We start from the raw sequence: 26799 nt of genomic DNA on the forward strand, positions 1-26799 counted from the left end.
CCAAAATATAGCTATTTGAATTATAATAATGTGATTTATATTAATATTTTTAGCTCATACTGTACAGTTTATTAAAGGTCACGAAACTTTAAAAAAAATGTCATTTTACATTATTACCCATTCTGCCAGCGTGGTGCCTATGAACAGAAAATATTACCCATACATGTATAATGCTTGTGTGTATGCCTTGAGTTTTAGTTGATTTTTAGTTTTAGTTGAAAAAGAAGATGGAGACAGTAGGACCCACATTAAAAATTGATATTTAGATAGTATCTCCATAAATCTTATTTGAATTTTTCATGGGCAAATACATATGTCGTATATTTTTTTCACACTTGCTTTGGTCACGTAAACATCTGTATCTCATGCAAGTGCAGCCCCATTGCATTGTAATATATGCAAGCTAACTGAGAGTATTTTCCCTTAGTACATCGGGACTGCAGTGAAGGAAACAAAAACTGCACTAAATGCTTTATATTGCATTTTTATTCCTTCAGTACAACAAATTCTGACTTGCAGCAGACAGAGACAGCAGGCTTGCTTGCTATGACCTCTAATAGGGAAAGAGAAAGAAACAAGACTGTGTGTATGCCATGTTCCTAAGAAAACGGAAGAAGTGTGTGTGAAAATTGTCACAGTGGGAGGACGATTCCCAGAGCGAGGGCAGGGAGCGATGATGCACTTGTCTGCTATGTTAGCTTCTGTTCCAGGAAGTTACTAACAACATTTTGTGTTCCATATTATCAGCTAAAAGAGGATCTTGCCCAGAAAAACTAAATAAATCCCTTCCTGGAAGTTACAGTACATTTATATTTTCAACATTTTGCCGAGGCTCTAAACCAGTGAAGAGGTTAGGGATAAGTTTTCTTGCTCAAGGACACTGTGACAGGATACATGGCTGGTTGATGAATTCGCACACACAGCGCTTGAGATGATCAAACTCTTGACCTTGTACGGTCGTTCCAATCACAAGGCCACCCTGCTGCCTGACACTCTGAGAATCCCTCAGTCTGAGAAGCTTGTGTATCCAGCTGTGTAGCCACCTGTGCAGCCTTATAGATACTAACTGGTCATGGCAAAGCTGTCATGTCCTATGTAATCTTTTGCATCCCATTTATGATCTTCTGAGTTGGATGGAACAGTGAGCCACTGCTTTACAGTGTCAGTGCTATGCAATAGTGCCTATCCTGTATGTGGTTTGAAATGCATATTTTTAACACATAATTATTATGGTAATAACAACAGCATGTGTTCGTACTGCTTTCTACCTAAAAATCCATCCATCCATCCATTGTCAACCGCTTATCCTGCGTACAGGGTCGCGGGGTGAATCTAAAAATAAGTAACTTTAATAATAAAATATTGCTCTATGCAGTTTTGGTATAGTGTGGTGTTTTAACGTTTCTTAACAAACCCAGAGGTTATGTATTTGGAAGAGAAAAGGAAGGTGTTCAACAAGATAAAGACTCAAACTGTCCTTTGTGTCTTTTGTAGAGTTTCCATACTGTCTCAGAAACTAAAACAAGACTCTGGAATGATACTATGAATTAAAATTTGCAGTAGAAAAATCCCAAGTCTGCATTTAAGGTATGTTCGATTGGCTTAAAAGGTGAATCGGCTAATCAAAAGTGTGGACTGCCTCTATCTATTTGGTAATCCTGTATTCCCAGCCATACATCATAGCTCTACAGCTCAGTTGAGCTCCAGTCCTGGTATAAAGGTCAGTAGCTCCAGGCTGTCCGTCTGTCTGCCTGCATCTCTCTCTTTTTCTCTGCTTCTTGAATGCCTAAATAAGAAAGGTTAGTAGATTCAGCTGCTCTTGCTTGAAAGGTCATGTTGGAAAGCAGACAGGAACCATGCAGGATACTCTTATCAGTATTATTTGTCCGGTAGTTTGCTTTGGCAACAGATACTGTGTGTCTGAATGTGCTTTTGTGCCCTGTGAATATCTCTACTGGCCGCACAGGGATGTATTTTTTGGATAAGTAACAGTTTGGTCTTTAGAGAAATTCTGGATGCAATACTTTGTGTGGTGAGAAGTCCAAATGATTGTGGGGATGCTTTTTGACCAGCCTTGATTATTAGCCAGTGCATACACTGGTGGAGGGAGGGTATTGAGTGGTCCCATTAAAACATAAGATTCAGCTCATCTGGGGAGACAGCTGTGGAGTGTGAGTATGAGCTCTGGTGTAGGGTCTCCAGAGGAAATAATGATTTTCTGTTTGTTTAGAGGCAGCTGTAACCCACATTGCAATGGTCACCATCTCAAATGGGTCTTGCATTGCTCTGTAGTATCTACTATTAATGGTGACATATATATTAATTAATTCTAGCTAAATAAAGCAAAGCTAATTTCATTTTGTCGTTACTTCATAATGTCATGCAGATGAGGACATTGTTGACCTGGCTTAGCCTTGGCATGTCAGTCAAAGAGGAGGGCAATTAAACTGACCCCACTCTCCATGAGAGAAAGAGCACAATTGAGCACAAGAATGGAGGTAGGATCAAGATAAATTTGAAAGACTGGGGTGCACCAGGAGACAGAGAGAATATGAAAAGGAGAGACAAAGAAAGTGGAAAGTGGCAATGCAACCCTTCAGGGATCAACTAGAGGAGGTAGCGCGGCACCGAGAGAGATGAATTGAGTGGAATGGACGTGAACTGGAAAAGATAGAGCAAGAAACTGAAAGTAGGAGAAAGTGTGGAGTTGAAGTGAGGAAAGGACCTAAATTTAGACATGGAAATCAGGAGAGAACAGCTGGCTCCTTCCCTCAGGAGCTGCGTTGAAATCAGGTCTGGGTGGCCAGAGGGGAGAATAAGGGAACCTACTCCACTGGCCAATTAGGCGCACAGAGCACTGCACTGTTCTAATATAACCATCATTGTGGCCCCTTTGGCCCTTTTAGTCCCACTGGACATGTAGCGCCAGACACTGACGCAAGGCTTAGGCAGAGGGATCCCCGGACTATTGTAACTTTGTGTAGCCACTAGTACTGCTGGAGAGGGGAGGAGAGGAATGGAGAGAACAAAAGGGAAAGAAAGGAAATGTAAGAAATATTGGTCAAAAACATATCTACAGTATACTATGTACTCTCTATCTTGCCACCTATTTATTTCTTGCATTACAATTCAAATGCTATTGCATTGTGATGTATTTTTATTTCTTACTCTTCAATGAAAATTTGGATATTTTGGAAGCACCCATATTCCCAAGGGGCGTGTTTAGCACTTTTTAATCACTTTTAATTAATCAAATCACTCAAATCTCTTTCTTGTTTGTCAGCTGACAATACAGCAAGTCGGCATATCCCCAGAGTGTCTCCAGTGACAATTTGCAGTGATACATCCACTGCAGTAATAAACTGAAATTATACACTGTGTCATATTGTGCAGAACCTCACTCAGAATTCATAATTTCTACCATTCGGAATGGAGGTTAACCATTAACTTCCCTTTGTGGCCAGCACAAAAGAAATAAAATGCATCACACTGGGCTGTATGTCGCCCAACTGCATGAGTGAGAAAAATGAGAAAAAGTAAGTGATTTAAAGAGAGGAAGTAATAAAGAGCGAGGGTAGGCGCAGGAGAACGGTAAATCGTTGGCAGATCATGCCTCATGCAAAACTTTCATGAATAAAACATATTCCTAGCCTCCCATAGCTCAGATCCATTTTTCCTCCGTTTCCCTCCTCTTCCCTCTCTATCTCTCACACGCATGATTAACCTCAGGAGGCCTTAATCAACGCTGGAAATGACCCGTGCTCCTTGACTTCCCTCTCTCTGCCTCTTTTTCCCTCCTTCACCTCATTGTCTCTCCTCCCAGCGTGTCCTTCACCGCAGGTTTGTCACTGACGGGGTTTGCCTCACCTGCTAACCCTGTAGACGGGCGCTATTTGAGGTTTTGTTTATCTTACCTGTGCAGTCATTAGCTGAAGTAAGGAAAACACAAAATTGCCTGCTGAATGGGATCCAACACATTAACAGCGTTTGAATGGAAATTCAATTTAATAAGTCCTCTGTTCTTTTTCTTTCTTTCTTTCTTTCTGTCTGTCTGTCTGTGTAAGATCTTTTCCCTGGGGGGGGGGCTTTATTCACTCAGTCTTTAAAACCTGCCCCCCCCAATCTCACACAAGCGCAAATGCACCAAAGCACACTAATACACACAACAACAGTGTGAGATGCCCAGGGTTCCGAAAACTGCCAGGTAGTGCCAGTTGCAAAAGCGACCTGTCCATGGTGCTGAAAACTAGCTCTGCGGAATTATATAGATCTGTTTATTTCTGTTTCTCACACTGGATGCAGCCAATACACGCACCTACATCCACACATGCACACAGAGTCCACAGAGACCAGTTTTTAATTGGTCTTCCCTGTGTAGCTGAGGTTTCAGGGTTGGTACTGCAGGCTAAATGCCCACTGTGTGTTCAATGTAAGGTTCCAATTTAGCACACGGTAGTGACTGGCCATCCTGCATGAACATTTGCCTTTTAATTAGGGTGTTAATCTTTTTTTTAAACACATAAATCAAATTACCTCTCTCTGTCCTGTAGTGTGATGAGCTGATGTGCTCCTCTGATGCCAGAAAAGCATTCCCTCTATTTATATACGTCTTTATGAACCAACTTGATAAAAGTCATATCACTTTATAGTTTACTCTTATAGCCTCTCTTGTAGTTTTAATTATATATGATCACCCTTATGCTGAATGTAAATTTATTAAGAAAATTTAATTAACAAAGCAACCCTTACAAATCAAGCAATCAAAAATGTACCATCTGTCTCACTCGCATGCTGTTTGCCTCTATATCTTTCGCTCCCTCCCTCCTGATGCATCCTCATCTCGTCTTGCATGTTTCTCTTATGTGTCATGTTGCAGGCATCAGCGGTCAGTACCCTCTGGTTCAGAACATGACTGTGACAGAGGGCGGGACGGCGAACCTGACCTGCCGTGTGGAGTATAATGACAACACCTCCCTCCAGTGGTCAAACCCAGCACAGCAGACCCTCTTTTTCGGGGACAAGAAAGGTGAGTTAAGGACTGACAGACAGCAGCAGCCACACGAGAGATGCAGTCTTACAAAAGTACTCACTGTGTTCGGTTTGTGGTGCTTGAGAAATGCACAAAATGCACAAAAACAGGATTTATTATTATTATATTTTTTCAGGGTTGGAGAGCAACCTTAAATCCCCTCCCCCACCCCCCTGGATTCCTGTGTGTTTGTCACTTGAATAAGCTGCTGTCTTTGTTGTGTCATAGCATCTGTCCCACATTTCATGTGTCTGTGTTTTCCCGTCGGTGCTCTGTTTTCACAGCAAGTGCATTCACAGTACATAGAAAAATTTTTCACTTTAAAACCTCTCCTCAGGGGATTGATAGTATGTGGCTATTATTATTTTTTGCTTCGTCCGTCAACCTTACACACACTAGCCCCTCTGCTAAAGAGAACACTCGGTGGTGAGAATAGATATGGCCAGCTCATTCTCTGACTTGTTTTGCCTGGAACAGGATCACCAGTGGTGAGCATCCCCTGCCATGAACAATTTGGGAGCTTTGATGTTTCTGTTGTTTTTGTGTGCAGTGCATTTTACTTCACTGTCAGAATTGTTTATTGTGTATATTCGATAGTTGGAAAGTAGAAAATGATAAACACAGCTGTCATTTGGATAGATTTCGAGATCAGCAAGGGTATAAAGAGCAGGCTACTGTAGATAGCTGCAGTAGCTTTTGTGACTGATTTATATTGATCTACATCCTTGACTACATTGACTACATCCCATTGAAAGGAAGTGGTGTATCAAATCAGTTTTTTTTCAATACTTTTCTATTTGAATCAAAATATGCATACTCAAAAGTTTAATATTGTTGTTCAAATCAAGTTAGAACATGAGCCCACACACTCTCCAAGTCAACCATTCACCCTGCTAAGTGCCCTTCACTGCAATCCTGCAGTACTTAGCTTGTGCCGCCTCTAGCACATAGTTTGAATACAATTTGAGATAAACGAACAAACCAAATCACCTAAACCTTGGATGGCCCAGCATTTTAGCCTTGTGCATAATTGATGGTTTGAGAGCATTAAATTGGTTACACACCCACTTTCACATTTCGGAGTAAAGCATGAACAGTTACTGGCAATGGACTGTACCTTGCTTTGCACCCAATTAGCTATTTGGTGGTGTGGGGATTTTCAAGGTATTGCAATGTTTAACAGACCAAAGTGAAGACAACATAATACTGTACCACTATAGCAACTACAGTGGAATTTTGTAGCAAATATCACTGATGAAGGTTAGCCACAGTAAGGGATTCAGACAGGCGAACGATACTTACATACAATACAAATTAACTACAACTAACCAATTCAGTACTTTAACATGCCCACTGGTCATGTCAGAATGAGTAAGTAAGTAAGTAAAGTTTATTTATATAGCACCTTTCACAGATAAAAATGACAAAGGGCTTCACAAGAAAATGCAATGCAATACAACAAAGTGAGATACACCAAATTAAAACATAGATAGGATACACAAAAAAAACATAAATTAGAGAACCTTAAAACCCTTGTATAAGTAAAAGCCTGTTTAATTCAACAGAATTGAAACAACGTAGAAAGGGAAGCGATGGATGAAGTCACTCGATAAAATGTGTTTACTCAAACGTGTGAATTTAGGTACAGTTTGCATTTGGTTTTAACAATGCGACATAATTTAAGCTAAATAATAAGCTAAAAAGCTAAAGTTACTGTTACTCAAATTTTGTCTTTATTAACTGTTGAAATTAAATTGATTTTTTTTTACTTTTACTTTAGTAACTTTAACAACCCCATCAACCTCACCCCCCACTTCCTGAGAGAAAATAGCCTGAGAATGATGTGATCTGCAGAAAAGGCTCTGAGCTTTGTATAATAAACAGTTCACATACGGGAGCCCTGCAGAGAAATTCCTTCAATTAAACGGATGCAAACTTTCATTGTCTTCACACACATTTACAGGCACAGTAACGCACACACACTAACATATACACACGCGCAAAGCCACCAATCTTTTAATGGCTAATAAGTACAAAGAGTTTATTCCTGACCTTTCACATCCTCTTCAGTAAAGTCTCCATAAAGAGGATTCATGGGTGTTATTTTGTTGGTTCATGACTGCTGAAATGATTGTGCCCTGTGCGTCTCTCAGCTGTATTAGTCGAGTGTAATAGAGTATGAATCACACTCTCTTGTAAGTGTCTGGATTAAGCACATATGGGATTTACACAGTCTTCTTCCATTATCCTTCTGCCCACTGGGCTGCCTTGTGCATTTGTGTGTTCACGCGCTGTGTGTGTGTGTGTGTGTATTTTTGCATACAGTAAGTGAATGCATGCATGTGCAAAGTATTTCAATTTTCAACCATTCACATTTTCACATACCTACCTTTTTCAGAAAGAGCATCAGTAAAAAGTTGTATTGAACATCAAATTCAACAGTTGATGTTCTCTGCAGGTTATTCCATATCACACCAGGGGTCAGGCTTGGGGGTCTATTTCATGGCATTTCCAGTGCAGAGCTCTGAGATTGGAAATGAAAAATCAGCCAAGGACTCTTCTATTATCAGAAAAGCAAAGGGATACTACTGAGGCCTCAGAATTGCATTGCTGTTTTGGGTCGGTTGGTTGGTGTGTGTGTGTTTGTGTGTTTGTGTGTGTGCGCTTTGGGAGTTGTTGTGCTGAATGTGGCAAATTCAGATGCACATGCTGATGGGAGCACTGAGATGGTGAGTGTTTCCAAAGTGCCACTGGCAGTGTGAGAAAGGAAAGATGTCTCAGCTGCAAACGCCTTTGAGCACAGTAGGTTTCAGATTAATTTTCCTTGCTGCCTGTTGGGGAGAAGAAGATGGGATTAGGGCAAGCACAGAGTTGCTCAAAAATACAACCCCGTTTTACCAACTTTTTGCATACTTTGCTCTGTTGCAATTAGTTGAAAAATATCTGTTTTGGTTCTTTACATACAAGAACTTGTTTTTATAAAGTTCAACATGCACCTTCTTTAAAGTTAGTGGTTGATTTCAAATAAATATTATAAGTATTGTACAATTGTACAAATATTGTTTTATTTATAAGTCAATGCAGAAATTTTAACTGGAAGATTATTTTGAGTGTTGAGTCCTCAAGTATAAAACACGTCTTATTATGTGAGTTATTCAGTGCAGTGTAAACTAAGAGGTGATTCATAGAAAATATTTAGGTATTTAATATTACAGATTTATACATATGTTGGCAACTATCCCAAAAATATCAGCTGAATCTGTTGTCTAAGTCAACAGATTGTTGTCTGTGCACATGTGCCTGCACGTGCATGTATTGCATCTCAAAGAGTGTGACTTACATCCTCTAATAAAGTCAGAGCATTAGCATAAACATATTGGTTTTTCAAAGACAAATGCAGTAACTGACTCCATTACAGTCCTTAGAGTGGTGCCGGTTTCGCGGCTGTTGTTGTTTAATGTCAGTGCTGAAGCTCACTTCTAAGACGTTTAGTTCGATGAAAGAGACTCCTCTTGTCTTCCGTCCTCTCGAAGGTGCTCCAATGGCTGTGAAGAGTTGTTTGAATTTCAAATAAGACATAGTCCCGAAAGTAGCCAATTTTGTCCTTTCGATCACTTACCACTGAGGGACTTAAGCTTTGGACCGACAGTGAGAGAGAGATGAGCACTGGGCAAGAGGGATTATCTCTTTTATAGGATTCAAAAGAGGCTAATATCTTTTTACAAATTGCTCTTTTGGTTTCATGTAATTCAAGACTTGATAATAGCTTTATTTCCTGGATGGAGAAATTTTGCAATGAGGCATAATTACAATTTCTTCGTTATTCCCATACTAGAAAGACCCTATGTGTAATTACTTTCCAGGCTAAATTTGCAGGCCTATTTAGTGGACTCATCGTGTGTGAGCACTGGCTGAGGTATGACATTTAAATCATTTATTCAACACGGTTATTGTAATTTGCTAACCCTTTTTCATCCCACTTCTTTTCCAACACCCACATCTTTATTTTCATTTTCAACCTGCAGTCCACCCTTGATCCCTTTCCCTTCTCTCTAATTATCTGGCCACCCCTGCTTTCCAGAGTCTGGCAGGATCATGGTTTTCTGTCCTTACAATCATCATAAAGGATACTACTACAGCACACATTTGGTTTACCTGAATATATCATAGCTTTTTCCAAAATGTGGCTTAATGCAGCAGGGAAATGTATTGGCAGATGTATGGAAACAAAAGGTGCTGGATGCGTTTCTCAGGTAGGATGTCAGTTGTTAGCGTTGTGACATTAGGGTATCGGGGTGTCATGGTAGAGAGAATCTGGTTGCACTACAAGATGAAACAGACATTGCTTGCTTCATAGTAGTGGAATAATTATTTCTTCAAGGTCATATTTCAAGAGTCTTGGGTTTATTTTGGAAATAACTGCATTTTTATTCAGTTTTGACCTCTTTCTGACATTAGGAAATGATTTTCAGCATGTACATTGGCAACGTATCCCCCTTTTTTGCATTATTTAATAATCATTTTTTTATTATGGTTTAATTTCATTTGATTTAAAAGTTTAATTTTTAAAAGAATCATAAGGTTAATTTAATAATTACTTATTATATTACACTTTTGAAATATGGGCCAACAGTGTTTACATTAACAAATGCAATATCAAATTAACATTACTTCTCCATTACCACTACATGACCTCGTGCATGATTCAGTTAATTACACCAGTATTCGTCCATACTATATCTTATACTGTTGAGTATTTATTTGTATACATCGGAGATGACACCTTGGCAATGAAATTATCCAGACATAACAAATATGCAATGCAGTTATACAGACATTACTGTAACAACATGCTTGATTTATGTTTTAAAATGTTGCCAGATGAATGCAAATTTTGAGGCCACATTTATGGTTTTGAGATAGATTGGTCTTGGCTCATGCTGTTTCACGGAGAAGACAGACCGTGAAAAGGTCACAGTGACTGTGAATTTCTCCTCAGTCTGAACTCAGTGAGTCACCCCACACATGCATTTGGTACATTAGTATAATACAGTTTTGTCTACATATGTATAGTAACAGTATCTGAAGCAATAATAAGTTGATGATGTTTGCAAAATTACTAAAATGTCCATCGTACCTGCACTGGACATCTCTGCCAGCGCTGTGCCATCTGCAGATTGATTTCTTAATCTGTTTAAACATTAAGATTAGTGTTATGGGTGAACAGCTAAGGGCCAACTGCTCGTTTTAAGACCCCTGAGCTGCTGAATACGAAGCTATTCGGGTCCTCAGATGTCAAATATTCAGCTGTCTGAATCAATTTGCTGGCTGTTTGTGGTTGTGTGTTGTGTGTTTGTGTGTGTATGTAAGTGCACATATGTGTGTGTGTGTGTGTGTGTGTATGTATGTGGAATGTCAAGCATTCCACCTCCCCTAGTATGCAACCATGAAAGCTTTGATGCATTCAGAGTATCTGTGCCTGAGCAATTTAGGGGATAGGCTTTTAAAAGTTTTCCAAAGTAAATAACAAAATAAGAAATGCCTGACAGACTTTTTATTTAACAGATAGCAGAACTTTCTCTCAAAATTTAATCTTAGCAGGAAAGTTAAACTTTTGAGACAGCTGTCTTTTTTTTTTCCTGGAAGAGTGCCTCTGTGAAACATCCTTTCATATCGGCCTGAAGATTGGTACGGTGTTCTCTCTGATAGAAAAAAACTTGACTGTAAATCTCCAAAGATCCCTAACAAGTCCCCCTTCTCCAAGACAAGGACCATAAAACATGAGAGGATGAAAAAGAGGAAAAAGGAGACGGAATGTAGGCCTTGGTGGGATAAAGGAGAGGAATTAAGGAGGCATTTTATGAGAGCTTTCACTTGCGGTTATCCCCTCTGAAAGACACAGGAAAACTTCTCTTTGACCTTGAGCATTGTGCTTCTTCTATCTTTGCCACCTCTCTTTGCACATTGTGTGTCTGAGTGTAACATTCAGCTTTTAATAAAATAAGCTCAATGCAGCTGCTACTTGCATTGTATTTAGAGGTGCAGACAGGTATAATAATTAAAAGCAGAGATCTGTATAGTTGTCAGTGACTGTGTGTGTTGCCTGTGGAGAAACCGGTGTCAGGTAAATGTCAACTTTGTTTCTTCTGCTATACAGCTGTAAAGCAGGTTAGGCTGAGAAAGAGACTACACTATCATATGAAACAGTTATTACTGCCATTATTAGTAGAGTCACATATCATATGGGAGGTGGAGAGAAAAATAGCTGAGGCAAATGGGAATAATTAGCTCACACTTACTGGCAGGCTTATTCTCCCTTTCTTCCAGGAAAAAGTTCTGGAGCACCGGCATGGGGAAAGGAAACCATATTTTCTAATAGGATTAAAAATCAAGAATTATTTTTTGAGGCTTTTTCAAAGCATTATCAAGAAGAACATGTGGCTCTACAAATATTTGCCACTTTCCTTCAGAAGCTTTTCAAAGTCATTTTGAAGGATGGCTGTAGTGGGTACCCTATAAATATGAAACTCCTTATAGACCAAGGTACCTGTTCCTCTACCCTTGAGCTGGAGGGGGAAAAATGTATCGCTATGCAAAATACAATAGGGTTTATAGGCAAGAGCTCTCTCCTCACTGACCTGCTTCTCACAAGGACTTAATGAAGTAGGGCTGGTGGAGGTGTCCCACTGAACTCGGCACGGCAGGTAGAAACTGATGAAAGAAAATCATTTCGGTGACAGGAAAAATCTCCACAAGCCAATTACTGTATGGAGTGTGGCACATTTTCCATTCTGAAAAGCCGGTGTGCCTTGGAACGGTATAACAGGTAATGGAGGTTGAGGAACGGCTGAGATACAGAATATACATTAAGCTATTCAATAAACATTGCATTCTGTTTGCTTCTCTCTCTCTTTCTCTATCGCTCCTTCACACTCACACACACACACACACACGCAGACAAACTCAAGTCCCCACATGGGTTGTTGACAAGGAAAAGAGAACAGTCACATCCAGACACAGACGAATGTATATTCTGAAATTTGCACTTTTCTCATTATAAAACTGTGTCACTTGAATGAGCAAACACCTGCCAAGGTTCTATACTAATACATACTCTGTCCCTGGATAGATGAAAGGACAGGGAGGGGGGGAAGAAGGGGAGGCCCATGGAGAGGATGGGAGGAAAGGGCAGGAGGGAGATAAAGGGGCAAAGTTCAGACCCAAACATACATCCACATTGGTTAATGTGCACGTAGCTTATTAAGACTCATATTTACATTTACTGGTTGGTGTCGACCTCTCACGGCCATAGTAATCATGACAGGAGCAAAAGAGGAAGTCAGATGACGTAGTATAAATTACCTGGAGGAGGAAATGAGTGTATTAGTATTATATTCTAAAAATAAAAAAAAGTATAAAGTTCATTTAATAGTATACTGTTAGTATAATGTTAATATATTTATTCTATAATTTTACAATGTTCATCATCATTTCATATAATAATATACTATAAAGCTTTTCACTAGTCTAATATAAATTCCAGTTAAACAAAACAGCAGTTTCTTTTTGTGGGTTGTTTTCATTTATTAAATCATTCATTGTTGGAATAATTCATCAAGAAAATGGTCTCTAATGTGTTAATGCTAATTTCTAACTCATTAATAATCATAACCATCAATGCAGAACTATGAGGTCAACAGTGAAAGTTTGCGTAGTAGGTCAAACTTTCAGCCCCATCCAGGCTGTGATTGGTCTAACAAGGACATTAATGAGCATTTCAACTTTATGAAAAGTTCACCATGTTTCAGCAAAAGGCATCTGATATAGCTAAATGCCCAGCTAGCCAAAGGCAAACCTTCCTTATATCATCACTATCTTCTGTCTCACTGCTTCAGCTGCAGACGTTCAACTCTGTCGCTGTTTTTGTAACATTGTAACAAGCTGCACAAGCGGCCACTAGTGACCGGAAAGTAATATTACAAAGAGTTCGGTTTAGACCTGCTATATCTGAAAAGTGCAATTAGATATCTTCTGTTATGAATGGGTGATAATGTAACAACAACTACGACAAAGCAGGAGGAACATCGCTTTTCCACTTTACCTGCTTCACTGCCTCCACTGCGGCTTCTCTGCTGTCGGCTGTGTTTGACTATTCGCTTATGGGTGTACTCTGTATTCCTGTAAAAATAAATGAATCTTTACTGTATAAATTGAATTAGGCTACCTATTAATACAGTAGTCGAGGTAATCGATTACGTAAATACGTTGACTCGCATTACGCGTGTCGACGCGTTGCCGCATCCGGTGTCAGCAGGGATTGACAAGCTCTAGCTACAAGACCACGCCTTCGACCGTCTAAAGTTTGGGAGCATTTTAGACAGACACTCAACAACATGCTGCTCTGTGAGCTCTGTGAACTGGAAATAGCTTCACTGCAGCACAACTGCTGTCCACGAATATGTGAAGCAGCATGAACACCTGAACCGAAAGTATCCCAGGGCACTGACGGCAGCACCGCAAATCGTGTTTACTTTCTGTGTTCACATAAGCACGGCACATTATCAGCACAAGGACACGTAGTCCATTAAAATTTATTTCTTCATCGCCTTCATGTTAAAAGTAATTTTTGCTCCACTGCTGTCATGGTAAAGTAACGTTACACAGTGTGTCATCTAACGTTCGGACGTTTCATATTTTCTGTTTATTTAATGGCCACATATGAGGAAGAGCTAAATCTGATATTACAGACAATCTGTTACTGTCTGTACAGTGTGTGAATCGTTCCAGTTGTTTTCTTTGCCCACACTGATGCAGAAATACATTTGATTATCATACCGCATCACTCAATATTGAAATAAATCCATGTCAGAAAGTTTGAAGTAAAGTAGCCTAATTAATGGCTGTTATTGTTATTATCACAACACATCAGTGATGTGGAAATTGGATTCATTTTAAGATTTGCTACTACTGTCATTATTCCAATGTGCTTCATCAGGATGATTGAATAAAATATTGATTTATTAATTAGACATGTTTATTTTGGATAGATCGTCATGTTAATTGAGTTAGGCAATATTTTTTTCTTTATAATACACAAAATTAGTTGTTAGATTAATCGACTAATCAAAAAAATCATTGTTAGATTAAACGATTTGAAAAATAATTGTTATGTACAGCCCTACACACATGCATACACATGCCATGTTTACTCAACTGCTGCTTTTAATGATGGAGGGGAGAAGCTGTGGAAAGCTGCTAGATATGCAGCTATTTAGCTACAAGTATGTGCACACCTTCTACGTACTACATAGACCTCGATGTACGATGATATGTTGCAACTGTGTGAGGCTCTGACAAAACCATCAGCTGTGGTGTGATAATAGATTTAGGTGTCTCTAAAGTCACTTTCAAACCTTTACTTTGGTTGCTTGAGACAAAAAGGAATGATAATGAATGCCTTTTAGTTGCTCTGTCACAAACCAAGTGTTGTAAAAATGAAGGTTAAATGATTTTTGGACATTTTTGTAGTCCTGCATGTCATCCTGCATCCTGGGGTAATAATAGTGATCAAAATAAAACACTGGTATTATATATATATTATATATATATTATAAAACTAGTAACTATGTTTGGAGCAGGGGTTGTTGTGTGTGTCTTTGTGATTGTGTGCTTGGGATGCATTCATGGGTTGTCAAATAGCCGGATATTCCTAAAATACAGTACAGAATATTTGTAATTTGCTCTAAGCACAGGCAGACACAAGTGGTTTTCTTGCTACTGGTTTATTGAAGTCCTTGCTCCAAATCCACCGTGAAAACTAATAAAACAACATTGACGAGAACATATAAAAATGATGTTAGCCACATCAAGGTCTGCTTTAGCCACCATGAAATTTTTCATCGGAACACACACAAGTCCATGCTATCTGCTGCCCGCTGGTGTTGAGCAACAGTACAACTCATGCGAGAGCAGCCCAACAACACTTGTAAGTGACTTCAAAATAAAAGCATAAATAACAAATGTTACTTAAATAGAAAAAGGGAAGTATACAAATTACAAAAATGTAATTGCAACTTACAATGTTGTTAAAACCAAAAAACAAAGAAGCGTCTTTCATGGAGGGAAAAAAAAGCATTGCTGAGAGAGAGAGGTGAAATGTTGATCCAAAAGAGGAAATGATTTGGTGGAAATTGCCATGCACACTTTTTATTGACCTGTTACTTATTAATTGTTCAAATATTATGATTGAATGTAACATCATACAGACCTTGTGATTGTATCCATTCACAGTCAATTTCAATTGGACTGATTCACTAGCTGATTGAACGTCTACCCACAGAATAAAAACGTCACTTTAAATTTAAAAGAAACAAGACATCTTTGACCTTCTATCTGTGCAGCTTCTCTCTGTCTCACTGTCACACATTTTCAAAAATGAGCCTTTCTTCTCATCATCTGCAGATTATATTGAAAAGAGATTGGTGATCCACTCTGTTTTGTCCATTTCTGAATATACTTTATGGGAACAGAGAGTGTTGTGGCTTTGGTGTTATGGCTGTTTACTATGTTATCTGATCAGTCATGATCAACATCAACACTGCTCCTCTGAGCCGACGGTCATCAGCGCTCACATTAAGATGAGAAATTTTTCTGAATATCAAGCTGTATCTGCTTTGGCCAAAAAAAACACTGTATGGTTGTTGCAGAAACAAATAAAATGGACCAGTACAGCTTTGCTTTCAGTCTCCCTTTCTATACACACAGAGAGACACAGACTTAGGCTAAATTAACAAAAAATATGGTTGTACATTCAGTAAATAGTTACTGTGGAATACAAACCTCCACTCTTTGATGTTGACGTCGTCCTCCACGAAAACATTCAGGACTGTCGGCACTAATGGTCTCTAATGGATGGCAGGCAGCTGCAGCACCTTTGCAGACAAATAGCAAAGGATACATTCCTGTCCTCTATTCTCTCTGTCGATATCCAACCTTTCACTGGGCATAGAATGAGAGATGGCAACATTGCTAGGGAGAAGAAAAGTGAGAGGGAAAAAAAGAGAGACAATAAATGGAAGACTTTGTACGTTGTACATTTAATGGAAAACTCTTGAAAAAAATAGGAGTCATCTGTACTGTATGTGTGTTCGCTCCTTTCTTATTACCTCCGCCAACGAGGTTTAGTTTTTGGTGCCTTTTGTTTGTTTGTTTGTCTATCCACAGGATTACGGAAAAATACTACTACGACTACCCAAATAATTCGCTTTTGTTAACATTGCAAGATAATTGTATGTCTATGGAAAAATGAAACAATGACTTAACAAAACATACAACAAAACATAACCGCAACCTCAAACATCACTGTAGAAACAAAGGCAGCAGGTATATAAGAAATAAAACATTTCCTCATACCTAAACAAGCAAATAGGTTGTTTGCCTCCCAAAACAGCATATATGACCGTTTCCCTAAAAGACATATATGACTGTTGGGAAGTACCAGTTCAGTACAAGATTTACGTAAGTCACATGACATAAATCTCTTAACTCACATGACTTACATCACATGAGTTTAGTTTGATTTCACCTCTGTCTCCTCTGTGAAAGTCCTGAGTTTGGCCAATCAAGCCACCACTTCCGCCTCCTTATGCGCACTTTCTTACTCTTTATACTACAACACCTGACTTCCTCCTTTGCAACTGTTATACTGCCACTAGAGGTCACAGCCACAATACAATCGTTTTTCTGGTGAGGACAGGCTGAAGAAATAAGCAATCTGAGAATTTCTGTAGGCTATTAATCCGGAATTCCAGACTTTCTAACCTACACGAAGTACGTAAATGTAAATACTGTAATTCTAATAGTTCAGGAAATATATCCAAACATACATTAGTGGTTGCTGTTGTGGTTTTGCATATCATAGAAAGTTGTACTACTGGCCTTGGTGGAGGTCTGCGCTCTCCGATTGCCCTTCTAGTTATTGTATATGAAATCTTGGTTTTCATGTTTTAAATAAATCACGTTTATTGTAATGTCAGCCATATACATTATTATAATGTATATGGCTGATTTATATTAAATGAGACAAAAAAGCTATGATACTATCATAAATCTAAGAATTTAAAGACACAATTTAGAGTCTGGATGGATAAAATAATGAAACACAAAACCATCTTGGCAGTATTGTTTGTCATATGCTGTCCAAAGGGTAGTTTTTGACTGAATTATAGTATATATATAGTTATATCATTATTTAATGGTGATATGCATCGCCTTTCATGTTTCTAAATCCAGCCCGAATCCATGCTTTAAGGGGGATCAGGATGATCCTGCTTTTTGGCATCTAAACTATCCTAATCACCGCCTGTAGCCACTGAAAAAATGCAGAAACAACACTTTATGCAAGATTGCATTACTAAATCCAGATTCCAGTCTAAATGATCAGAATCTTTAGATTCAGTTAAACTGGAGTATTGAAATCCTATATTATTATCTGTGTTCATTGATGTATCATGCAGGTGATGATTGACAGGAAGTTTTGATATTAATAGTTATTCAATCAACTTGCTTCAGCCTAGTCACGTTACAATTAGACCCTATCATTATAAACACGAACGTCATCATCACAGCTTTTCAAATTATTGAGTTCATGTTGTCATTACCTTGCTTAGGTAGTCAGAACAAGTCAGAATATTCTATATAAGAAACTATCTATCTATGTCTGTTCCTCACTCTCACACAAACAACTTCCCAGAATGGGCTGTTGAGGAGAGGAAAGGAAGAAAGCTGAGTTGCATCGTGACAGCTAGCAAGCCAGCCACAGTAAATGTATTTTCTGACATTTGCCTGCTCTTACTTCCTTGCCCAAAGCAAATAAGACAACAGTTGAAAAGAAGCATTGTTTAACTTGTACACATCCACAGGTTAGTGGAGCTGCCTGAGTCGACAGAATGAGGTCTGTGGGGGTAGGAGAGAAAGTGAGAGACTGACTGAAAGAAAGACAGAAAGAAATACAGAGCCAAAGATAATCTATTCTTTGTCTATTCTAAGTCCAAATAGTCTATTCTTTGTCTTAGTTCATTATTTGATTAGAACAGGTGTATACAGTTGTGTGTATACATACTGCATGAAAGATAACAACTATCTTTTCAGGACAGTTATCACCATTAACTGAACTGGCAGTGCGTTAGACTAAATCTAATTTGGGAAGTCTTGCATTGATGGCCATGTGTACTCATACATGCGCACAGGAAACAGCAATGTGCTGTCACCGGTGACAAGCCTAAAGATATGTCATGTGCTCATATCAACATGTCACGCCTGCTCAGGCTCAGTACACAGCATGCAGAGATAACCGGTGTTTTGAGGAAAGGGTAGGGACAGAACAAATGCAATAATACATGGAAGAGAACAGCTGTCGCTTAGCCAAACTGATTACAACTCTACTGCCATTTACTGTAGGTGTTTAGCCTGGAACCAGCAAAGCAAAGCTAGCCATCCCTTGGCAGACAAAATAACATGAGATAGTGTGCTCCCTGACATTTCTCTTCATTTGTCAGGTCTGTGATTATTGCAGCAATGCAAACACAGAAGCTGTAAAAAAAAAATGCAGCTTATGTGCCTAACACCTCAAGGGCTATACATTTACCACATAAAACACAGCTGATACTATAGCTGTTGGCATTAATTTAATCAATCAAATGCAAGTCTTCAAAAAAACAGTGAATTGCCACAAGTTACATTTTAAACAATGATAAAGTCTGTACTAAATGTTACTGTTAAGGTTACTTGACTGTTTCTATAATCAACGTCCTTGGAAAAAGTTATATTTTTGCCATAACTTTTTATAGATTTGTAATTGATTGACAAAGTATAAACTAATTAAGGTTTGCATTGTAGTTTGAGAAAAAGTTGTGGGTTGAGGAAGTTTAAGGGGGGGTTTACCCATTTTTATACAGTCTATGGGTATGCTACTATGACAGATAGGCTAACATGATATATAGGGAACAATGACAATGACACAGCAAGTAATGCAACTAAGACATTAGCTAAGCAAACTGTCACTACAGCTGCTGCTGCGAAGCTAACATGCAGATAGGACGAGACATTCCATAGCCAACACACCAGCTCCAGTCCAGACAGCAACACTCACAACTCTCCTGCTAACTAGAGCTAACATCACAACAACAACATCTCTTGGCAAACTAGAAAGTAAGATGAATGTCCGTGGGCAAGTCATTTAATGTTACCTGACACACAAATGATGGCTGGGTCCTGAGTCACTTTGTTTGTTTATCATTTGCAGACGCCAGATTTTTTTCTGCACACACACAGAACTCACAGCTAACCAACAACGAGGAGATATTTGTTGAATTTGACATGTATTAAATTAGAATCGCGTACCCCACCTTTAAGGCTTTAGGATGTTGAAACACAGTTTCAGTTCTTTAGATACCTCGGGTATCATTTCTCACCATTCAGCCAGCCACTCTTTAAAGTGCTCTACAAACAGACTGTCTAATGGCCTTTAGTCTTCAGATCTTTGTAGAGAGGTTACAACAGCAGGGTGCTCTATTTTTTATATGATTTCTCATAAATTACCATAAGATAAGAATATTCTTTCATGTGGCTTCACATGAAAGAAAACATAAACACCTGTACACAAAATAATAATGCCTCTTTTCTGCTGAGCCCTGAACACGCACACACACACTGCACTTGAACGAGGATTGCGCCAAGTCACTTTGATGGAGAGCGAAAGAAGCCTTGGCTGCTGATATTAAATAAGATTTGTAGAAAGGCGTTATACTTGCAAAAGGAAGGCTTAAATGAATCTCCCGAGCAGCTAAGGCCACACAAATGGAATGAGTGAAATTTGTATGCGCTGAACGATTGACCAGGTCTTTTTTAATGTAAACCTGTGTTTTTGTAACATTTTCAAGGTGTCACCACATTCTAAAATCTTGATGCATGCTCCCACGTTATGACAGATATGTATATAAGTATAAAGTCTACTTTGAAGACCGCGGAGTATCTTTCAACAAGCCATCCCATTTCAGCAGATCCATTTCAACTCTCACATCTCACCAAATTCTCATTAGGCCTCTTTCTCAGCCTGTTATTGCAGTATTGATTTCCATTCCAGTTATGCCTTTTGCAAGATTACATTTTCATATAAGAAAAATGTCAATGGTGGTTTCCAACAGAGAAGGCTGTATGAGTATGCGTTTCCGTAGAGGTGTACTGATACTTTAATTTTCAGATTCAACAGAAAATTCAGTTTCGGGGTCACGTTGTGAGACGATTTTTGATTGTTTATGAATTTAAATCTATTCATTCATACATAACACTACACAGCTTGGTTAGCCAGGCACGAGCACTATTTTTATTTAAAAGTAGTAAACATAGAAAATGAGCCTTGCACATTTTGGCATTGCAATAACCCTAACAAACCACCAAGTTTACCCCTTCAAAATGAATGGGCAAAATTGCATTTTGTTTTGCAAACAGCTGTAGTTATATAGCAGTTCACTTAGCACATTTGTAAATAATGCCGAAAGCCAAATTGTCCATTGTGTTGGGGGGCATTACTGTGTGCTGTCTGGCATATTAGTAGTGTTACACTTGGACAAGACTAATGTGTGTATGGTTAAGATGCCACTCTGCTGTTGTTTTGTCAACAATATGCACATTTTTAGCATCATATAATAGAGGAACTGCTTTCCTGTGTCGCTGTTCCTACTGCTGCCATTCTGCATTCGTTAATGTCTCTCAGTGTGCCTCCTCTACTTTGTCCATCTTTGTCTAAAATTCAGAAGAGCAACATGATATGCAATACAAAAAGCATGGTATAAACTAGTTTTACCAACTAAATTGCTTCTCAATATTATTTTGTATCAAATGTTACAATTGTGCATTAAAACCACAACACTCGGATCATACTGTGGGGGTTGAAGTGTGTCTCCCAACAACACTGCTGAGATAGCCCGCGACACTTTAGTTTGCTGATAGTTAAACAGTTTGTGATGTGTACTAACTCACTGTCTGTCTCTCTGTCCAGCTTTAAGGGACAACAGGATTGAGCTGGTGCGTGCATCATGGTCTGAGTTGACCATCAGTATCAGTGATGTCACGCTGTCTGATGAAGGCATGTACACCTGTTCCCTCTTCACCATGCCTGTCAGAACAGCCAAAGCCTACCTAACTGTTCTAGGTAAGTAGATCTAAACATGCATGAATGAAGGAAATGTTAATTTGTGTATACTTTTGCATAACATTAGTCTGTAATAACCTAGTTTGTCGGTGAACACACATTTTGTCTACCTGTCTGGTTTATCATAATAAACAGCGTTTGAACAACAGGTATGACTTTGTTGCTTTCAGCTGTGGAGCACACACAGCAATCTCATGTGGGTGGTTATTGAGAAGAAGAGAGCAATCCCTCTAGTGGTTGCAATGCCTTATGGTTTATGTAGGCTAGTGTTTGTAGAGAAAATGGTATCTCTGCATTTTTTATACCAAATTCTCCCCCTATCATTGTTGAACATACAAATGCAGAAGAGAGAGGCTCTTGTTATTTGACTCTTATCAGCTGACCAATATTAAAAAAGTTTTGTGTGGAAGTATTAGGTCTTAAAGCAATACATCAACAAACATAAGATGGCCCCAAAAATGCAAGGTATGGTGCATTGCCAATAGATGTAGTTAGCAAAAATGTGTTAAACGGTTTTAATTAAAGTAGCTGGACAGTAAGGCCATGGGCCAAGGAAAAAGTGAGTGTTTTTGTGCACATCCTAGAATATTTCAAAGGTTTGTTAACATTCTCAGACAGGACAATTTTTTTGCCAAATCTGGTACTGTAGTGAAATTATTTGACACCTGTATGCAGTGATTCTGTCATAATGTTTATTCCATTTTGTGTGTGTTCATTTCAAAACATTAATACTAAAATAACACCTGTGCAACCGGGGTTTAAGCTTTGAGTGCTCTGCAGTTACAAGATATGTTTTTGGTAGATTTTTCAGTTTAAGCAATTTATGGTTTTGTTGTGGGGTTGTTTTATTCGCAATCAATTGACTAGGGTTACAAATAGCCTGCATCTGCAGACAAATAAAAACATACTGTTAGGCCCTCTAGTAATGTTTGTGTTGCGATCATCGCCCCACACAAATATTGTCTCATTTCCTGCCACTGGGCTTATTATCTTGCCAATTAGTTTTCGCTAATGTTAATAGATGTGCTAGTGCACTCCAGGACCATTAGCTGGCTCTCTGTGTTAACAAGCATTCCGAGAATTAGAGACATTAAAGGCTATTGCTCAATAAGGATATGGAGAAAATTATTTTTTGCAATACTGAACAATAGTTAATGGTGCAAGCCAGGAAACAGAGAAGGAGATTTAATGAACATAGAAAATCGTCTGGGAATGGCCTGGTTTATCTGGGAATAAGCAGAAGAAAATGAAAACTGGAATATATGTGCAATGAAATGAGCTTCACATTCAAATCTTCTCAAAATATTTTGGTGAATAACTATAAACGTGCTTAAATATTGCCATTAACACAATTGAAAATTGGGAATCATGAATGCTTATTAAATGCATATTTAGAAAATGTGTAAATAACCATAAAGCAGTGTGATCACAAAAACCACAAGAATTATAAGTGAAATCCAGTTTTTCATCACGCATCAGAAATCGAGCTCTTTTTCATGTCGTGAAAACGCCGTTGGTCGTGCTTTAACAGTCATGCACACACACACACACGAATACACCACAGCACAGGCAAATGGTGCACAAATGAGCAGAGAAACACACGATGCTCTACACTCACACACACGATCGAGAAGGATTAAAGCTTTGCAGCCTCTAGCCACCCAAGGGGAACGTGACTGTATATGAACATTGAATTTGATCTGTTCTCGTTCAGTCTGGGAGAAAAACCATGAAACACTTTTCTGAGTCAAGACACACTTACTCATTCACTTACTAACACACGCACCACAGTGCTTAGTTAGATTTAGTGACACTTGTACTCTACGCACTTGAAAACTATGCATTGAACCAATTTACATTGAAAATTACATGTTAGATGAGGAGGGATAGGGCTCACAGCATATGGTATCAACCAAGTAGCAGCAGTTAGGATTGTGTTTTTTGTTCCTTCAAGATGTAAAACACAAAACAGGAGGACCTTTAAGTCTGGTAATAAACCTTACAGGAGACAGTGAGACAGACAAGGCCAGAGTCAGTCAATGGCATTGACTGACAGACCTTTCAATCACTCAGCCTGAGGCAGACTTATTGCCCATTGACACTAGAAGGGCAGGCACTACACACTTAAAACACTCATTATTGGAAAGGCCAGTAATTAACATTTTGTGAACAACCTCGTGGCCTGTTCTGTGGTCACAAGCATTTGTTTACCCACATGTACACACTCAACCACAGCATCTTGCTATCTGCATTCTTGGTAATGGGCATCTCGGGCAAAGCACTCCTGTGGTTCAAATCCTACCTCTCTGGGCATTCCCACGATGCATCTTGGCGAGGACAAATGTCCACCGATCATTCGTTTGCATGGTTTCTCTTACCTCTGCTAGGCAGACAATACACAACTCTACCTGTCCTTACCACCTGACCCCACCGATTCGGCACAGATCACGATTTTCTCTCAGACGTATCCGCATGGAAGATTTAAGTCTTGGTCATCCTAGCCGAGCAATCTATCTGGTGAGAAACTTGGGTGTCATGATTGATGACCAACTGTCCTTCTCAGACCATGTTGCTGCTGTCTTTTGGTCGTGCCACTTTACTCTATACAACATAAGAAAAATCAGGCCCTACCTATCTCCCACCCATCTTCGGGTACAGGCCATGGTTATCCCTCGCATTGACTACTGCACCGCCCTCCTTGTGTGGCTTCGAGCTTGTGCAATGAAACCCCTACAAATGGTCCACAATGCGGCGGCACATCTGGTTTTCAATCAACACACCACACATTAACACACACAAAAATAAACACATTTTTCAAAATATACCTTGTGCTATTTATCCATGAAGATATTTTTGGTCTTCTTTTGTAGGTGCTTTTTCTTTAGTAGAGAATAGTTCACACCAAGGTCTGTAGAGTACCCAGAGAAACCTGGACATTGGTTCTGGAAAGACACATTGCTGTTGAATTTTTTTGAATGCAATATTTAAATTCTGTGAGCATCACAAACAAAACTTTATTCACCTCTGTTGTATTTGAGTTGAGGCAGAGTCAGATATCAGAAAAACTATGTGCATGGCTAGATACCACTAGATGCATGTGAGAAAATATGTTTCTTTGTAATTTGGCTGAACCGACCCAGAAGGGGATGGCCCAGTGGTAAAAGAGACCATTCCCCTATGTGTCAGCAAGAATCCTCCCTGATGTGTTATGGGAATTTTCTGCTGCTGTTTCAGGAAAGTGAGTGAATAAACACAAAAAACTATTGAAAATGATTTGGATAAAATACCAAACTTTTAAATAAATGTGCAATGAAATGAGCTTCACATTAAAATTATCTCAAAATATATTCGTGTATAAATACAAACATGCTTATCTATTACTATTAACAGAGTTTTTAAAACAACAATTTAAATAAATCAATAAAATTATTAAATGTAAATGTTTCTCTGTAATTTGGGTGAACGGACCCAGAAGGGGAAGGCCAGCGGGTAGAGAGACCATCCACCGATGTTTCAGCAAGAATCCTCCCTGATGTGTTCTCGAGCAAGACTCCTCAGGGATTCTGCTCTTTAATATCCCTGCAGGAGGGCGGGCTGGAGGAGAATTTTCAATAAGGAAAATAATAATATTATTTTTGCATAATGACTTACTGCTGTGTGTGAATTAGTTTCATCGCTGTGATTTCTGTTTCATCCTTCAGGTGTGCCAGAGAAGCCGGAGATCGACGGCCTGACAAAGCCTGCCATGGAGGGAGACCACATCACTTTGACCTGCATCACTCAGGGCAGTAAGCCTGCCGCCGACCTCCGCTGGTTCAGAAATCAAAAGGAGGTCAAAGGTATGTAACATCTGTTTATTGGATTTCGTAATTCATCACTAGCTGTGTTTACATGGATATATAATATTCCACTAATAACTGGAATAATAGCCCAATCAGAATAAAAATGCCTCATGTAAACACCTTAGTCAGAAGAGACTGGCCCAATCCATCCCAATCAGAAGGAATTTTTAATCGGGTGGAGAGGGGTGGAGTTTCCGAGAGCGACATAAACATGGCCTGTAGCAAAACAACATTAGTCTGTGGCTAGTACAACTTTAAAGAGACCTTAAAAGATATAAGGGTTGTTCCCAGGACACGATGTGGGTCCATCTTGAAAACTGTATCAGCAGGCGGAACCACATCTTCCTGCCCGTGTGCAAAAGTTATATTCTGACTAAATGCTTTGCACCTTATTGCATCACTTTATTTAAACAGTTAAGTTGCATTCTCTAATCAGAAGGATTTCAGTCAGATTGAAGAAATAATATCTGTAACCGCAGTAACTGATATGGCTACACAGACTGTGAAACATAGGATATGTCAAGTTTCAGAAGAAGAGTTATGGTGAACAGCAACAGATTTTTTGGAAATTCCATAAGAGTTGATAAAATTATCCCTTATTCCATTACCCCATTCTATTCACTGAAAACAGGGTGTTTGTCAGTTTGTTATTGACATTATCAGGCACCTTTCGTCATTTAGGGATTGCTATAAATCAAAGATGTCCCCAATTAATTAGACTAAATATTGGTTATTGTTAGCATTTTATTTTTTAGTTAGTAACTTACTTTAGTTTTAAAAGGATGAAGATAATCATTCTGAGCTATTAGTCATGTTGTTATGGTAATAATTATTTACTGATTTACTGAAATTTTTTATTTCCCTTTGGAATAAACTGCTCAATTAGACAACTAAATTGAGCAACTAAATGTTCTCTTTGGAGAGTCATCCCCATCTCCACTGTGTTGCCTGATACTCAGACATATTGATTATCACATTTCAGCATGGCTCAGACAATGCTTTGAAATAATCAAACATAGCACAAATGCTAGAAAATACAACTTTGTGTTATTAAATACACAAGGTCTTTTTCATAAAACTGTCACCATGAAACTGCTGCTGTGGATGTCTCAACTGTGTATTTTTTTTCCGAACAAGTTGTTTCTAATAGAGCAGATTCAGCATGTGTCCTCTGGCCTGAGACAGATACATTAACCTCCCTTGTTATCAGAGAGCTGTTCTAAATCACACTGACTGGACTACACACCTCATTTCCACCCTGCTCCTGCTCTGTTCTACTTGATGAACCATCCGCTTTGTAATTGTTTGAGAGAGAGAGAGAGAGAGAGAGAGAGAATGAGCTAGAGACATGATGAAATTAGTTTTTTGAGGAAGAGAGAAACAAATGTGCTTCTGTATCAAATGAAATGCAGAACCCAGTGGGACAGATGCAGTCAGTTGCAGAACTGACTGAACAGGTTTATATCTTGTTTCACAAAGCAGATTAAAGGCTGATAACAAAGTGCAAATCACTTTAATTCTAATTCAAATGACTGTAAACAAAGAGATAGTATTGAGAATCACAGGTTTTTTTTAAGACCTACCAATAAAACAAAAACCAAGCAGCTTTGGAAAGAAACCTGCAAAATATCTGTATAACCCAACAGATCACTGGAACTCAGTAGTGAAAATAACAAGCAGTCTGGTTTTGCACATCCTAAATGCCCAATTAAATGTAG

The 26799-nt window shown here is 38.8% G+C and overlaps 1 protein-coding gene and 1 long non-coding RNA gene across 5 annotated transcripts in view; one reads left to right on the plus strand and one right to left on the minus strand.

Annotated features, from left to right (window-relative positions):
* Positions 1 to 26799, plus strand: part of cadm2a (cell adhesion molecule 2a) — a 224426-nt gene that overhangs the window by 160146 nt on the left and 37481 nt on the right. For all 3 annotated transcript variants that reach the window (XM_038707632.1, XM_038707630.1, XM_038707631.1), the window contains 3 exons: positions 4877 to 5026; positions 21087 to 21239; positions 24941 to 25078. In XM_038707632.1, the coding sequence (XP_038563560.1) occupies positions 4877 to 5026; positions 21087 to 21239; positions 24941 to 25078 (441 nt within the window). The remainder of the gene's footprint in view (positions 1 to 4876; positions 5027 to 21086; positions 21240 to 24940; positions 25079 to 26799) is intronic.
* LOC119894918 lies at positions 6266 to 13278 on the minus strand. 2 transcript variants are annotated; one of them, XR_005443003.1, is made up of 5 exons: positions 13131 to 13278; positions 12307 to 12391; positions 11668 to 11740; positions 11329 to 11401; positions 6266 to 7860 (listed from the first exon to the last, which is right to left on the minus strand). It is a non-coding gene; the product is annotated as an uncharacterized LOC119894918 (long non-coding RNA). The 2 variants fall into 2 exon arrangements; XR_005443002.1 differs by lacking the exon at positions 6266 to 7860 and adding an exon at positions 10569 to 10731.

This window comes from Micropterus salmoides, unplaced genomic scaffold (genome assembly GCF_014851395.1).
Source record: "Micropterus salmoides isolate LMB-PRFRI ecotype aquatic unplaced genomic scaffold, ASM1485139v1 Ms_hic_scaffold_9, whole genome shotgun sequence".
NCBI lineage: Eukaryota > Metazoa > Chordata > Actinopteri > Centrarchiformes > Centrarchidae > Micropterus > Micropterus salmoides.